We start from the raw sequence: 15171 nt of genomic DNA, 5'->3' as shown, positions 1-15171 counted from the left end.
TTGTATTGTTTTGGATCCTTGATCTACTAGGGTAAAGAATTACTTGGGCACTTTCATGATTGACTTTGGCATGGGGGGTGTGTCTTGACCGAATTGTCTGAAACTCCGCAATTTGAAGCTTTTCAATACGTCACAAAATTGTGGCCAAATATTGCTCAGTTTCTTAAAAAGAAACTCTACGCGAACGCAAAAATACTCAGGTAACAGATATCTTTTTAGTGACTTGGTCTCTATTTTAATGCAAGTTTAAACAGTTTCCATTTTAGTGGAAGCCTAGTCTCGTTTAAACGAAACTAGTATCTAATTTCTTTTTCCTTGCAGTGAATTCTAATTCAAAATATCTAACCAGGAATTTCCATATTAAGTTTCAGAACGCGTAATCCTCTCTAGAATGGAACGGCATATAGAGGCAACCCATGTGGTTCCAGATGAACAATTTGGATTTAAGCGTGGACATTCAACGAACCATCAGCTCGTGCGGTTGGTGAGTCAAGTTAAATCCGGGTTTTCCAACAAACAATCGTCAGTAATGATTCTATTGGATATTGAGAAAGCGTACGGAGTGCTTCATGAGGCCCAAGCAGGACAGTTCGGTTTTGCGTCGTCCGATATATTTTGCTCACGATTTCGCGCGTTTTCGTCGCCGGAGATTTTTTTTTTCCCTGTTTTGAAGCGTCTTGCTGGGTAGTGCTTCGTGAGGCCCAAGCAGGACAGTTCGGTTTTGCGTCATCCGATAGATTTCGCTCACGGTTCCGCGCGTGTGAATTTTTTTTTGTTTTTTTTTTTCCCTGTTTTGGAGCGTCTTGCTGGGTAGGTATTTGGGAAGGCCCAAGCAAAACGGTTTGTTTTCGGAACGCCAAGAAGTTTTGCTGTCAGTATCAGTTTTGTGTTCAGTCGAGAATGGATTACCAACTGGTGAGTTCGTTTCATGCTTATGATAACACATTTTTTCTTGAAAGCGTAACTTTTATGTAACATTAAAACAAACTTTGTATGGTTCGTCACTATAAGTGTCGGCATTATGCTATTTTCTTATACAATTTCAATATACATATATTTTTCTCTTTTTGACATTATTGAAAATTATCTTTTGAATTGTTTGACATTGTGAATGTTGACGTATTTTTTAAAACTTCTACCATATCGAGACAAAATGCACAGTAATACTCATATGTCAATTTCAAACAAACTATGTATGGTTCGTCACTACAAGTGTCGGCATTATTCCTGTTTCATATAATTTAAAATAAATACATGTAATTTTCAGTTTTCGTCATTAATAAAAACGTCTTTTGAATTGTTCGACATTATAGATGTTGACGTATTTTTTAAAATTTCCAAAAACCAAAAACTTCTCGAGACAAAAATACAAAACTAGCTTTAAATATAAGTCGTATATTTCACCCTTGTCCATGGATCGCATCACCGACCAGAGGTGACTCCCAGATCTTTTCCTCCCTCACTAATAAACACCCTTCCCGTGGTGATTGTGGAGATGCAGAGGTATTCTCGGTCTCTAGAAGCAACAATCATTACACCCTAACATTCCTTCCCCATCCCAACTGACTGTAAGGACTTGGCCGGCGCCGTTATTGATCAATAATATTAGATCTGCTAAAATTGCACTTCGAGAGTAAGCGGAAACTCCCATCCCTTATTCATTTGGATCGTAGTGCAATTCTTACCAGTTCCGATCAATCACGGAGTAGCAACCATTGACATGTACAGTCAGTCTATGCTATGCTATGCTATGCTATTGGATATTGAGAAAGCGTACGATTCTGTGTGGCAGGATGCCGTTCTCCACAAAATGTTAGCTGCTGGTTTTCCAATGTACCTAATAAAAATCGTCCAATCGTTCATCAAAAATCGCTGTTTCGAAGTTAATGTCAACGGTGCGGCGTCGGATCGTAGAAACATTCCCTACGGAGTTCCGCAGGGCTCTGTTCTCAGCCCAATCCTATACAACATCTTCACCGTTGATGTTGTTATAGTCGATGGATTACTCTATTTCATCTTCGCCGATGACACTGCATTCGTCGCAACTGATTCAGATCCTACAATAGTAATCACAAAGTTGCAAGCCGCACAAAACGCCATTGAAGGACACCAACGCAAATGGAAAATGAAGATCAACCCAATCAAAACTCAAGCAATCTTCTTCTCTAACCGTCGCAGTCCGAGACACTTACCGCAACGTAAAATTATTGCGGGGGGGCTCGAAGTAGAATGGTCAACAGAAGTAAAATATCTGGGGTTGAACCTAGATCAGAAGCTGAAATTTGGTATTCATACCCAGAAGTCGCTCCGAAAGTGCGACAAACTTGTTAAATGTTTATACTCGCTAATCTGTCGTCGCTCTCGCCTGAATACATCCAACAAACTGCTGCTCTACAAAGCCATCATCCGTCCAACGATTACCTACGGTTTTCCAGCTTGGTGCAATTGTGCGAGAACCCATCGCAGGAAACTACAAACCAAACAAAATCGACTGCTGAAAATGATACTAGATCTGGACCCATACTACCACACAGAAGCCTTGCATAGGCTAGCCGGAATCAACACAATCGATGACTGGATCAACGGCCTGCTACCCAAATTCTGGAATAGCTGCAATCTTTCCGCAAATCCATTGCTACAAACTATTCGGCGCCCTCTGTGATATTAGTACATTAAGAAAAATTTTCCTTTAACTATCCCATTTTCTTTATGCAATTACAAAGGTTTTTTTTGTTATAGTTTTCCTTTAAAGTTGAATCCATATTTATAGACCCTAAACTAAATGAACTACTTTACTGTTGAAAGGATCTCCAAATCTCAGTGTATGAATAATGTATGAAACTATCTAAAGAAACAATCAATAAAATGAAATGAAATGAAATATTAAGTTTCAAAATGTTATTCCTGGATTTGATTTAAAGATCATTCCGACAATTTCAGTTTTCTACCAATTTCTCAGATTAATCAGATCTTACAAATATTCTTAAAGGAGTTCTTCCAAGAAAATCAAGGGAGTTATTGAAGAAATTCGTTAAAGGTTTATGCACGAACCCCTACAGAATCTCTTCAAGAAATTCCTACGATTTTGTTTAGTTTTATTCAACCCTTTTCATATATATTCCTTTGTGAATTCATCTACGGTTTTTCTAAAAAAACTTCAAAATTCCAGAGATAATTCTAAGAAATCTATTAAGATTCTTCTTTATTGAGAAACTCAATATATTCAACCAATGTTTCCAGAAATTATCTCCAGTTCCTACAGAAATTTCTCCAACATTTCATCCACGAATTACTTCTGCTGTTCTCCCAAAAAAAAAATAGTTCATTTAAGGTTGGTTTCACACCAGCAAATACTATTGTATACAACAATTATTTCAACCATTTTACACAAGATTCTTCAGGCATTCTATATAGTGTTTTTCAAAGAATGCCTACAGAAAACTCTGCGGGGCTTTATCCAGGGATTGAATTGATTATTTGTTTCAATAATTACTATCAGTGCACCAGTATTCGCTTATGCCCCTATTTCCGCTCACTAGTGCAAAAAATGATTTTTAGTGTCAAAAACCAACATTTTTCGCACGGATATATTCTAGCAATATTAACAACTTTCGAATGAAGTTGTTTGACATTATTTTCATTTGATAAAATAATTCTGTATATTGAAAACACAATACCTCGTAAGCGGTTATTGGGTCACTAGGATTTGTCGTGTGTTCCAATAACAGCTCATGCCCAAAATTAAACAAAATTTTGAAGAAACGTCGATTTTAGTATACAGCCTTCTTTATTGCAGTAGTAGCTATGGTCTGACCATAAAACATATCAGAATAAATAACGAAATTCGAGATAATGCATTTTTTAGTAAGTTCGTCACGAAATCTGTTTACTGTGAACGGAAATAGGGACACTTAGATGCAGTAACAAATGCAATTTTTTTTTCTATGAAAGTTTTTCAAATTATTTTTATTTTGCCGCTGATTTTCTATACTTGAAGCTACATTGTTACAAAATAGTATTGATTGACACAATAGTTATTTTGAAATGTTCATTTGCACACATAACTTCCCTAAAATGAGCGGAATCTGGTGCATTGATGGTATCTCACAAACTCATTTAGAAAAACCTCTCAGACTTCCTCAGAAGTTAAAGAGTTTTTCAGAGATCCTCGTGCGAGTTTATCAGCAATTTCTGCATAAGTACCATCACGAACTGCTATAGAATTTGTTATAGCGATACTTTCAGGATTTTCTCAGGGGTTTCAACAATTCTCTGAAAAAAATCCTGAATAATTTCTTTGAGAACTTCCATAGGAAATTCTTCCAAAAAATTCTGCTGGACTTTTTGAAGAAATCATTAGAGGATTCTCTAGAGTAATTTCTACTGGTGTCGTCATAGAAATTCTTGGTTGAAATATTTGAAAAACTGAACAACTTCTGAAGGATATTCTAAGAAATTAGTGGGGATATCTCTGGAGAACTTCTAGCGAAACCGCTTGAAGAATCACTGCGGCCCTTCCTTAGCCGAGTGGATCTTTTCGTAATGGAAATTTTCTTGAATTCTCTGGGCATAGAATATCATCGTACCTGCCACAGGATATACGAATGCAGAAATGGCAGCTTTGGCAAAGAAAGCTCTCAGTTAATAACTGTGGAATTGCTAATTAAACACTAAACTGGGAAGCAGGTTCTGTCCCAGTGAGGACGTAATGCCAAGAAGAAGAAGAAGAAGAAGAATCATGAACACCAGGGTTTTCATGGAAAATTTGTGAAATAATTGGGTTTACCTTGAAATAAATTCCAAATTGAATACATGAAGGCATCTTGACCTTGTGTGCTTCGTGGCCGTGCGGTTAGTACAGTGGGATTCCGTTTTTGGCAACTAAGTCGAAACCAGTTTTTAAATGGCAAATGGTACTGACCGCAAATTGACGCCAAATGGTACTTAAAACTGTGTAAGAATACAAAAATATGAAATGCATTACCGTGTTCTTACATAGACGTGCTTACAAAACAAAAGCGCTGGGTATTACTAAACCGCAAGAGTTTTTTTCTTCAATTTATGAACATTAAAAATCAGTTTAATTACTAGGCTCTAACGTAAAATTTATTCCGTAAAGTTAGGATTAATATATGATTCTGATAAATCATCTCATAACGAATAATTGACTGCGAACAAAAACGGATCGTTATTTTGTAGAATACACAATCAAACTTCTAATATATTTTGTTCCAAATGGTTGTGATTGAGCTTGATATAGGTATGTTATAATCCTACGTTATAGAATCAGTGAAAATTTACAGGATCCTGCAATGAAACCAAAAAAATCTGATAGGAATCTTCGAGTGAATCTACACTGAAATTAGTTCAATCGTAAAATGAACGACCACCGAGTAGTAAAATGAACGATTGTCAAAAGGTGTCGAAATTACTATAAAATCGGTTAAAATTATTATCATTTCATAATTTTAAAAATCTCTCAGTTCATTATATTATGGTAAATTTAACAACAAAAAGTAGGGTGACCATCTACTGAAGACTCAAAATTATGACATTTTAAAATTTTCACAGCTTAGGGTGCTTTCGCATTGGGGGTTTTTCTTGGCCGATTTGTCTGAAACTTTGTAAAAAGCAGCATTTAAATACAATGCATGTTGTGGCCAAATATGAGGTCAGTAGCTTTCAAAAACCCCTTCTGCCAAAGTGAATCCAAAGTGCCAAAAATAGGATCCGGCCCTACCTGTGCAAGTTCTGTTTTAGCTCAATTTCCAAATATAACTCATATTCCCAATTCCCAATTTTCAAAGTTTTTGCCTCAATTTGTCATGTAAAATCACGAGACACTTCTGATTAGCAGGTATGAGCATATGTACGAATGCTTAAATATAACTAGGAAGTCTTTCGTTAAAACAACAAGAATCCTTTAGGAATCTGCCGAGGGTCTAAGAATATTAATTTAGATATCCCACGAAATCCTGCAGATTATTGCAGTAATTGACCGATTATTTTCCAAAAAATAAATGTTTATTGTCTGATCAAGATTTCGCTAGTTAATAACTAAGAATTTCAAAAACAGCCAAGTATATAACCGTGGTTATACAGAGTAATGGAACATCTACTCATGGAGGTTTAACTGTATTACGGTCTTCAAAACAAGATGCCATCAACGATTGAGACAGGATTTTTTGTGATATTATAGTAATGTAACTGAAAAACAATTTTAAAATATTAATTGCCGAATTTTATTGCAATACTCAAACTACGCAATGAAACAGAATGAAGACATTTTCGAGTTGCTCGCAACAAGTTTTAACGTTCTAACGCAATGAATAAGCGTTTGCTCACATCAAAAATGGCATATATAGTAGAAGAAGAACGTAGTACAAACAAACAACTTTCGTGATTGTGTTGGCAAAGGAACAGTTTGAAAACGTGCTGACAAGCAGAAGTTAAAAATAATTGAGATAAGACCATCGATCTTTTGTGTGTAACGGTGCTTAAATTTTAAAATGAGGGAATAGTTTTCACTTCTGTCTGGTAATAGATTTGCTGATTTTGGTTATTTAGGCTTAACATTGTTCTATTATGTTCATAAGCTTATATGCTTTCTTATAGCTTAAATATTCCATTTTCAAAAAATACATTTACGTTCTGGTTTGTTGATGGATTAGAAAACTTCACGAAAAGGACAAATATGTTTGTAGTTTACTCTTAGCATCTGTATTGACATATAAGATGTAGTGAAATAAATTCAATTATTATACATTTACAGTGTTTGACTGACATAAACTTTCTTACTTGTACAGTTCCTTGAGTTATTAAACAAATCACGTTCATTTCGAGTTTTTTTTTCTCTTTTAACTAATCCTGAAATAGCTCTGCTTGCTCGGTTCTATAACTTGTTGTTTGTTCGATTTGATTTAGCTTCTAAAATTGTTTCATTGAATCGATCTTCATCGCCAAACTTTTTGTCCTATACATATTCAAGAACGAATACAAAAACCCATTTTCATCGAATTATGCTTATTTCTACTAACGCAAACAGATTACGCACGCACACATCGCAATTTATACAAAGTACACATTCTTTTTCTCTCTTTCAAGACTTCTCTTTGATATTTCAGGCATAAGAAAGCCAACTATGTGGCTGAATAGGCAGTATTTGTTACAGTCACATCATAACCAAATGCCCATGATATTTAGAATAAAGGTCAGTTGATCGATCGTTTCCTTTGGGTAGCTACGGAAAGAGACTTTCTTCTGGTTGTAATAGTGGATGTTTTGTTGGCACTGCTGCTGCCGCTATTACCACTGCTGTTGCTGCTCCTGGTGGCATTACCAATGCTGCTGTTGTTAGCACTGGTAGACGATCGTTTATTGGAGTGTGGTGAAGCATAAGAAGACGTTTGAGATGGATTGGGGTGAGCAGATGAATGATGTGTGTCTTTGTTGGCAGTGTTGTTGGCTAATGATGAATTGGAATGAAGGGCAGCACTTGCACTTCGACGACGGGATTGTGAAATGGCTGTAATATGTTACATGAATTGTAGACACATAAAAACATCCAGATGAAGAACTGGAGATGATCATATGAACATGAAGCGTTACCGTAGTGGGGCGAAATGCGGCACACACGACATCGGTTCTCAACTAAGTGAACACTTACCGTTTTTGTCAATCGTCGAAATGGAACTGCTGGAGGCAGCGTTCGCGACAATCGAGAAGTTATTTTTGGCAGGTGTCATTGTTGGTTTGACCCTCTTATCGCTTCCGGATCCTGCCGAGCCAGCTTTATGGGAAGGAGTGGACGGAGTTCCGCTTGCGCCTGCGCCAGCTCTATCCGTTGCCTTCTCTATCTTTGGTTGGGCCTGCTTGTGTACGGTTACAGTGTTCCAGTATTCCATCTGATCTTTTCGAGAGGTGGCTACCTGCTTCTGGAGATCCGGATTTTCAAACAACAAATTCTAGGGAAAGCAAACAAGATAAAACATTTTTCAAACGTGTTCTGTTAGATTCTATTTCGATGGAGTTGATGTGGTGCCTAACCCAAATAACTGAGAGCGTGAAACGAATGCTTAAATCCGTGTTAGAAATGGTCCTATAATCTGAATGAATACAAAAATCTTAAGCGGCATTGCAAATAAAGTGTGTTTTAAAAAAGCTGCAATTCATCTATCTTTATACTATAGCCACTATCTAACGATGTAACATTCAATCGTTTATCATTTTTTTACAATCATTTGAAATATCATTGAAGCTTCCAGTGTCAGTGGAGGAGGCCTTTGTGCCTCTGAATAAGGATAAGCCTGTCGACCATTCATCCTATCAAAACGAAATACATGGTTGCAATTAGAGATAGAGGTAGGTCTAGCGGTGTTGGATATCATGGAAGCTTCTAGTGTCAGTGGAGAAGACCTTCGTGCCTCAGAAGCGGGAGAGTATAGGCCCGACCATTATATCTACCAGAACGAAGTATATGGTTGCAGGTAGAGACATAGATAGGCCTAGTTATGTTGGTTCTGAGGTAATGTTTGAAGTAGTTGAACCATTTGTTTAACTTTAAACACTTGTGACATGTGACCATAACGTTTCCCGCGAATTGAAAACACGTGTTGGGACTGCGATTAGAACCTTTTATGGATTTCTTAGCCAGTTTTTAAGTCTCGGAACTTGCAAACGGAAACAAAATTTGCTCTATAGAAAATATTGATACTTCCGAGAACAAAGCTTGAAATAGGCAGCTCGGAAATCATTCGCGCGTAAAGTGTTGCGGACAATACTGATGGCAGCTCCACGTCATTCAGCATCGCGCGCCAACCGAGTGTAGAAGGAGCTGACTAAATAAAGCTCAACAGTGAATGGAAAGAAAGAAATGAATAAAGCTCACTCAAGTGTTTTGTCTCGATCTGTAAAGACGTGTTTTACTGTACTATCTGCTATTTTACCCTTCCAATAAATACTTAATGGTAAACTATTAAAATGGTTTATGGCGCCGATGCATGCATGAATCACGAGTAATATCAAATATATATAGAAGCGAATAATCTTAATAAGCGCATAAAATACTACAGGCTACAGTAGGCTGGTCACTTAGTGAAAAAAAAAATTAGAAGGGAAAAGATAATGGAAAACGTTCGTGGTAACTGGAGACTATAGATGGGAACCAAGACCGAAGAAGAAAGAGCTATACCAAATACCCGGCGATGTGTGACGTTACGCTGTTGCCTTCAAAATATCAAGGTATCTTACTGTCGTGTTTCATAAAGTTTGACCGAGTGAATCATGGAGGTGCCTAATTAATTGTTGACCCTATCCCTATAATTGCATTTCTCCACATGGTTCTTCCCATTCGAACTAAAACGAATACAATTCGTCAAGAATAGCCGAAATGGTACCAATTTGAACATTTTTTTTCCATTTGCTGGGCGGATACGGGTAATTGTTAACCATAAATGTACAGTTGCCACGATACATAAGTGTGTTATCTCAAGTATGAAACGAGCTCACCAGTTGGTAATCCATCCTTGACTGAATAGTCACAATCTCAGCATCAACACACAAAAGCTGGGGTAAAGAACTCTTTCACCAATTATTATTTGAACAAGTAAACAGCATCAAATAGTAGTTATTGAGTTTCCATCAAATTGTAAAGGAATCAATTACTTTGAATATTCAAAAAGGCAGCAAAACAACGAGGCTGACGAAAAGTTTTTGGCAAGCATAAAGCACTCCATAGCTATATTATGAAAATCTTTGATCTTTATGTCCAAATATGTTTCTTTGATTAATATCCAACTAATTTGAAAAGTCTAGTAAATCGATGTTGCGCATGGAAATGACGAATACTCAGAACAATTGAAATTATAAACATTTCCCAAACATGACAAAATTTCATCGAGATGTGTACTTTAAGATTGTTACAATTTAAAAGCTATGTTTGCTTTCGTTTTATTACTACAAATGAGAGGTCCTCTACACGCTTACTCATTCTAAAACGACAATTAATATTCTCCTAGGTGTTAAAATGGCAAATGATAAATAACTATAGATGATTATGACAGTTATTGTCTTAACTTTGATTTTGGTATGCTTAAATCGATGGAAAAAAAAATCATATCACAAAATAATCTTCACCTGTAGTTTCCTTATGGCATTTTGCATCACTTCGGGCGACACCAGTCCGAAATCGAACATGGAGCACACGTGGAGTATGAAGTTGCGATACAGATTCTTCCGCAGCAAGTCCCTGCCTCGGCAATCGATGAACATGTCCAGTGCGACCGGGATCTGGCAGTCACCGACGTAGCCATACTTCATCACGTGTAGGTTCCACATTTTCATCAGCTCTTTCTCGCCCTCGTTCACGTCGGTGAACTCATCTATCATTTGCATGGTTTTGTGCTGCAACCACAGCGGATCGCTTTCCCCCTCTGAATCGATGTCCAACTCTTTGGGATGAACCGGCAGGCACGTCATTGTGTGGTGGTACATTCTGAATGAGGAAAGAAATAGTGTTACTTTTATTGATTAAAATTTATTATATATTGTAAAGCATCCATAAATTAATGCATGTAAAAATATGTATCAATTTCAAATATCCGCTAGGGCAGCGTTTGATGTAAGAAGTGCCGTCAGCATTCAGAAACTCCCATAGCATAGGTGATACAATTCAAATTTTATAGCATAGTAATTGCTCGTTCGCTTAGATTCAGTATGAATTCATCGTTGGAAAACTTTTTTTTATTCTTCTTCTTTTTTTTCTTGGCATTGACGTCCTTACTGGGACAGAGCCTGCTTCTCAGCGTAGTGTTCTTATGAGCACTTCCACAGTTATTAACTGAATGTTAGCAGTTCCAACTAGTGATGTATGATATGGACCAGGAACTGAAGGTTTGCCACAATTATGGATCACATCCACACAAAGTAGGTTTCTGCCAGTTTAAGCATTGGATTTGAAATTTTTAGGCAATAGCACCTAGAATGTATATAAAAACAACTAAATTAGCTTTAAAAGCATGTAGGAAGATTGATTTTTTTTTTAGTAAAAAGAGAAAAAAATTGGAGAAAACTACTTTTAACTACGACTAGTTTTGATATTAGACAAATTTGATGTTCTACAAACTTTTTTTAAATTTAATTTTCAAGAGAATGATGCTAAAAGCTTCAAAATTTGTTGGTAAATAAAAAAGTTATGAAGACTTCACTGAAGGTCATAATTTCATAACCCGAAAATTCACCTTCAAGTCGCTTGCGCTACCTCTAAATTGAATTGAATTCAAAAGAGCTCACGAATTTTTGGTTTTGAAACATTTTGGAAAATAAGCCGCACCCTACTGTACATGTCAATGATTGCTACTCCGTGATTGATCGGAACTTCTAAGAATTGCACTTCGATTCAAATGAATAAGGGATGGGAACTTCCGCTTATTCTCGAAGTGCACATTTTAGCAGATCTCATATTACTTATAAATAACGGCGCCGGTCGAGTCCTTACAGTCAGTTGGGATAGGGAAGGAATGATAGCGTGTAATGATATTTGCTACTAGAGACCGAGAATACCTCTGCATTCCACAATCACCAAGAGAAGGGTGTTTATTAGTGAAGGAGAAAAAAGATCTGGAAATCACCTTTGGTCGGTGATGCGATCCATGTTTAAGGATGAAAAATACGATTCTTATCTAACCTTCTGTCTGTGCGAAAAAAAAAGTTACGTTGTCTGTCTTTTGGGGTCATAATGACCCCAATTTCAAATAGCGATAACTTCGCCAAATTTGAACGGATTTCCGATTTTTGGGTCCATTCTAACCTGATGATCTGAAACATTGAGGTCTTCGGCAAAGTTACTCATTAGTCTAGAGGCTATACACTACATGTTAGCTTAGTTCAACATTCTACAACTAGAAGGCGCTAGTGATCTACAAATATTTCAAACTTACATATCTCATTAGAGTGGTTCAAAAAATCGTTTTTGCTCCACACCGCTCATTCGATTCAATATCAAATTCTGAGTGTCCTCCCAAAATTTGAGCTCATTCGGATGAGAATGGATCATTAAAAAAACAAAACGACCGCTATGGAAATCATAGATAGCGCCACCGTAGCTTTGTGTGTTTGACAGAACAGCAATGCTGTCACAATGTTAAATCCCATATACAGTGGCGCCTTTGTTTTGATGCGGTGAGCACTGGCAAAAACTACCTTCAATGATCCATTGAGACTGCACAAGCCCTTTCTAAGTTTATATGGAAATTACTATGGGAAAAGCAAGCAAATCATTCAATCGGTCATAGCGTTTGCCCATGTGCTCTTGGGGACTAGAGCTGCATTGATAATGTAAGCTTCATTTATCAGCTACAACTTTGCCGAAATCAAATCGGACGTCTCAGTTATTAATTATTGATTTATATAAATTAGCAAGTTCTTCTACAGTGTGTGTTGTATCGCTTCAATCGGTTGTTGATTTCAATAACGTTCTTCGGATTTGCCTAATTTGGTGTTTAAATTGTCACCTAAAACCTTCCAAAGACTCTGAGTAAGTGCGGATCTTGTGAGACTACATATTCGAAACCGAGAATCTTGCAAATAAATCACCGTTCGCGAAATTTAAGAGGAAATGTACAGCCTAATCTAGCTCGCCATGGATTGCAAAAAGTGTCGCCTTCCAGTGAGAACAAAAGGCCAACCGTATATTTACTGCAATGGTCTATGTGCTGAAATATACCATGCTACTTGCGTTGGAATGAATGAACTTGAGCTGGCTGCCGTATCGCCTCCAAAAAAGAACAGTTTTTGGCTGTGCGACGAATGTTTGGCCGAGTTCGTTCGATGGAGGAAAGAACGATGCGAGAAGGAATTAGAACCAATCGCCCCAGTTAACTTAGAGCCTAAATGCGTCCTGCAACGTGATGTTGATGAACTGAAAAACAAAGTCGAATCCATCCTCTCGGTGCTAGCTTCGTGTACAAATTGCCGTGCGGACTCCCTGATTCGACACTCGACTCCTAATTCATCGCGGCAAATTGGTTGTGAATTGAAAGAAACAAATCTCAGCAGTGAAGCATCTTTCGTAACTAATGCAGCAAATCGGTTACCGGACTCAATAGACGAAGACGATCGTTTCAGTTTACTTCTAACCAATATCGATGGAACAGTTTCAGAGGATGATGTTCAACGAATGGTATGTCGATGTTTAGGTGTACGTGAAAATGAGTGTAAAAACGTAAGAAAATTGGTTCCACGATGGGTCGACTGCAGTACTCTGGACTTCGTCTCTTTCAAAATCGTCTTACACTGCAAGTGGAAGTCTGCCGCAATGATGTCATCTACATGGCCGAAGAATATCAAGTTCCGAGAATTCAAAAAACGACTGTGTACGTGGAAGCCCGATAATGTGTAAATTGTTCCAAACTATATATTGTATGATTATTTGTTTATATTGTGTTATTTTGTTTATTAAAGTTTATAATATTGTATTAGCGTAATTGTCAGATGTTATCCGTTGCTGTGTGTTGTAAGGAACTAGCGCATATAATGTATGTTTTGAAATGTGTTAAGAACATTCAATTAGACAAAAAAGTCCGTTGAATTAAACACCAATAAAGAACAATAAAGAATACAGTGCTCATTTATCTTCTGAACAGGCAACATTGCTGCATCTGGCGTGAAAGATAGCACACGTGAATCATGGCTACTATGTTTTACTGCATATATCCAGTGATGCCTGAAATGCAGCCCAATGATTATAGCCAAAGTTTTACAATTCATACAAAAATCAATATCTAATTACTGAGGCGTCCGATTTGAAAACGGTCTTCGGCAAAGTTGTTGCTGATGAATGCATCTCACAGTGTCAACGTAGCTCTAATCTCCAAGAGCACATGGGCAAACACTATGACCGATTGAATGATTTGCTTGCTCTTCCCACAGTAATTCCCATAGAAACTTAGAAGGGCTTGTGCAGTCTCAATTCTCATCCGAATGAGCTCAAATGTTGGGAGGACACTCGGAATTTGATATGGAATCGAATGACAACTAATATCTCATAATGGAGAACAGCTAGAAAGTTGGTGTTTTCGGCTAAGTTGTTTGTTTGTTTAGGACTGTGTGATGCATGCTTGGTTAGTTCGGTATTCTATAACTAGGAGGCGCTAGTAATCTTAAAAAAAATTAATATTGGGCAATGTAGTTTTGATATGAGGCTGTTGTTTTGGGTAAAGTTGTACGTTAGATCAACGGCTATACATTACATGTCTAAAATGTTAAACATTCTACCGCTAGGAGGCGCTAGCGAGCATAAAATTGTTTTCAAATCATATCTCACAATGCAAAACAGCTTAGGTCAATGTTTACAGCAAAATTGTTCATTAGTTTCAGGATTATGTGTTACGATATTGTGCCACATAGTCCAGAACCTTAGAAAAATTGTTTGATAGGCCGCCCTTGCGGTACATGCCTAATAAGTTCGATTTTTGGCAACTGAGGGAAACTAGTGAGCTGAATGTAGTCGACTCTCCACAACTCGATGGATTTTTCGGTCCCTTCAAATTTTCATACATCGTTCTCTCCATAAGTCGATATTTCTTTATTTCTATGGTTGTAGGACATTTCCCAGAAAGTCAAACCCCAGAACGACATTCTTCAGAATGACGTTCCCCAGAAACGCATTCCTCAGAATTGAACATTTCCCAGAAATCCATTCCCCAGAATCGTTTTTATACGTTTGTAAAGAGTGGAAAAATATTGGTAGTTTAGTTTTTTGTCGTTAAAAAATGTACCTACTGAATTGATTCGAATTCCGGACACAGACGTCAATTCACCCAAAATATTATTTTGTCAAATCCATTATTATGAATCTCAAGCGAATGGAATCGGAATTGAGTTAAAAAAGAACCTTTTAAACGGCGAGTGTTTGCTTCCTTTTTCTCATCTATGCGGCCGTCCATAAACCACTTGGTCATCTATGGGGGGTCATGGTTTGGCCAAAGACCGCGGCCCAAATTTCAAAACGTTTGTACGGGCAAAAAATCACGAGGTGGTTTTGTGGCTACGTGGTTCATCGGCAGACCCGATCAAAATCTTAGGAGGAAAATGCTGTTTAAAAACTTTACATCTACTTAACACAATTGGGCTACTGTCGTTTCCCTGAATGCCACCTCTCCAAATGACCCGTTT

The 15171-nt window shown here is 37.3% G+C and overlaps 1 protein-coding gene across 2 annotated transcripts in view; it reads right to left on the bottom strand.

The window, feature by feature from the left end:
- Positions 1–6218: 6218 nt before the first annotated feature.
- The window catches only part of LOC5570806 (polycomb protein suz12), a 37351-nt gene continuing 28398 nt past the window's right edge, over positions 6219–15171 (bottom strand). The window contains exons 4-6 of one of the 2 annotated variants that reach the window (XM_021851891.1): positions 10135–10492; positions 7667–7964; positions 6219–7359 (exon numbers count right to left, since the gene is read on the bottom strand). In XM_021851891.1, coding sequence (XP_021707583.1) covers positions 7241–7359; positions 7667–7964; positions 10135–10492 — 775 coding nt within the window. In that variant the 3' untranslated portion in view covers positions 6219–7240. Of the gene's footprint in view, positions 7526–7666; positions 7965–10134; positions 10493–15171 lie in introns of both variants that reach the window. The other variant, XM_021851890.1, reaches the window with a different exon arrangement.

The sequence above is a fragment of the Aedes aegypti genome, chromosome 3, assembly GCF_002204515.2.
Source record: "Aedes aegypti strain LVP_AGWG chromosome 3, AaegL5.0 Primary Assembly, whole genome shotgun sequence".
In the NCBI taxonomy this organism is placed as follows: Eukaryota; Metazoa; Arthropoda; class Insecta; order Diptera; family Culicidae; genus Aedes; species Aedes aegypti.
This window is presented reverse-complemented; position numbering and strand designations above follow the sequence as displayed.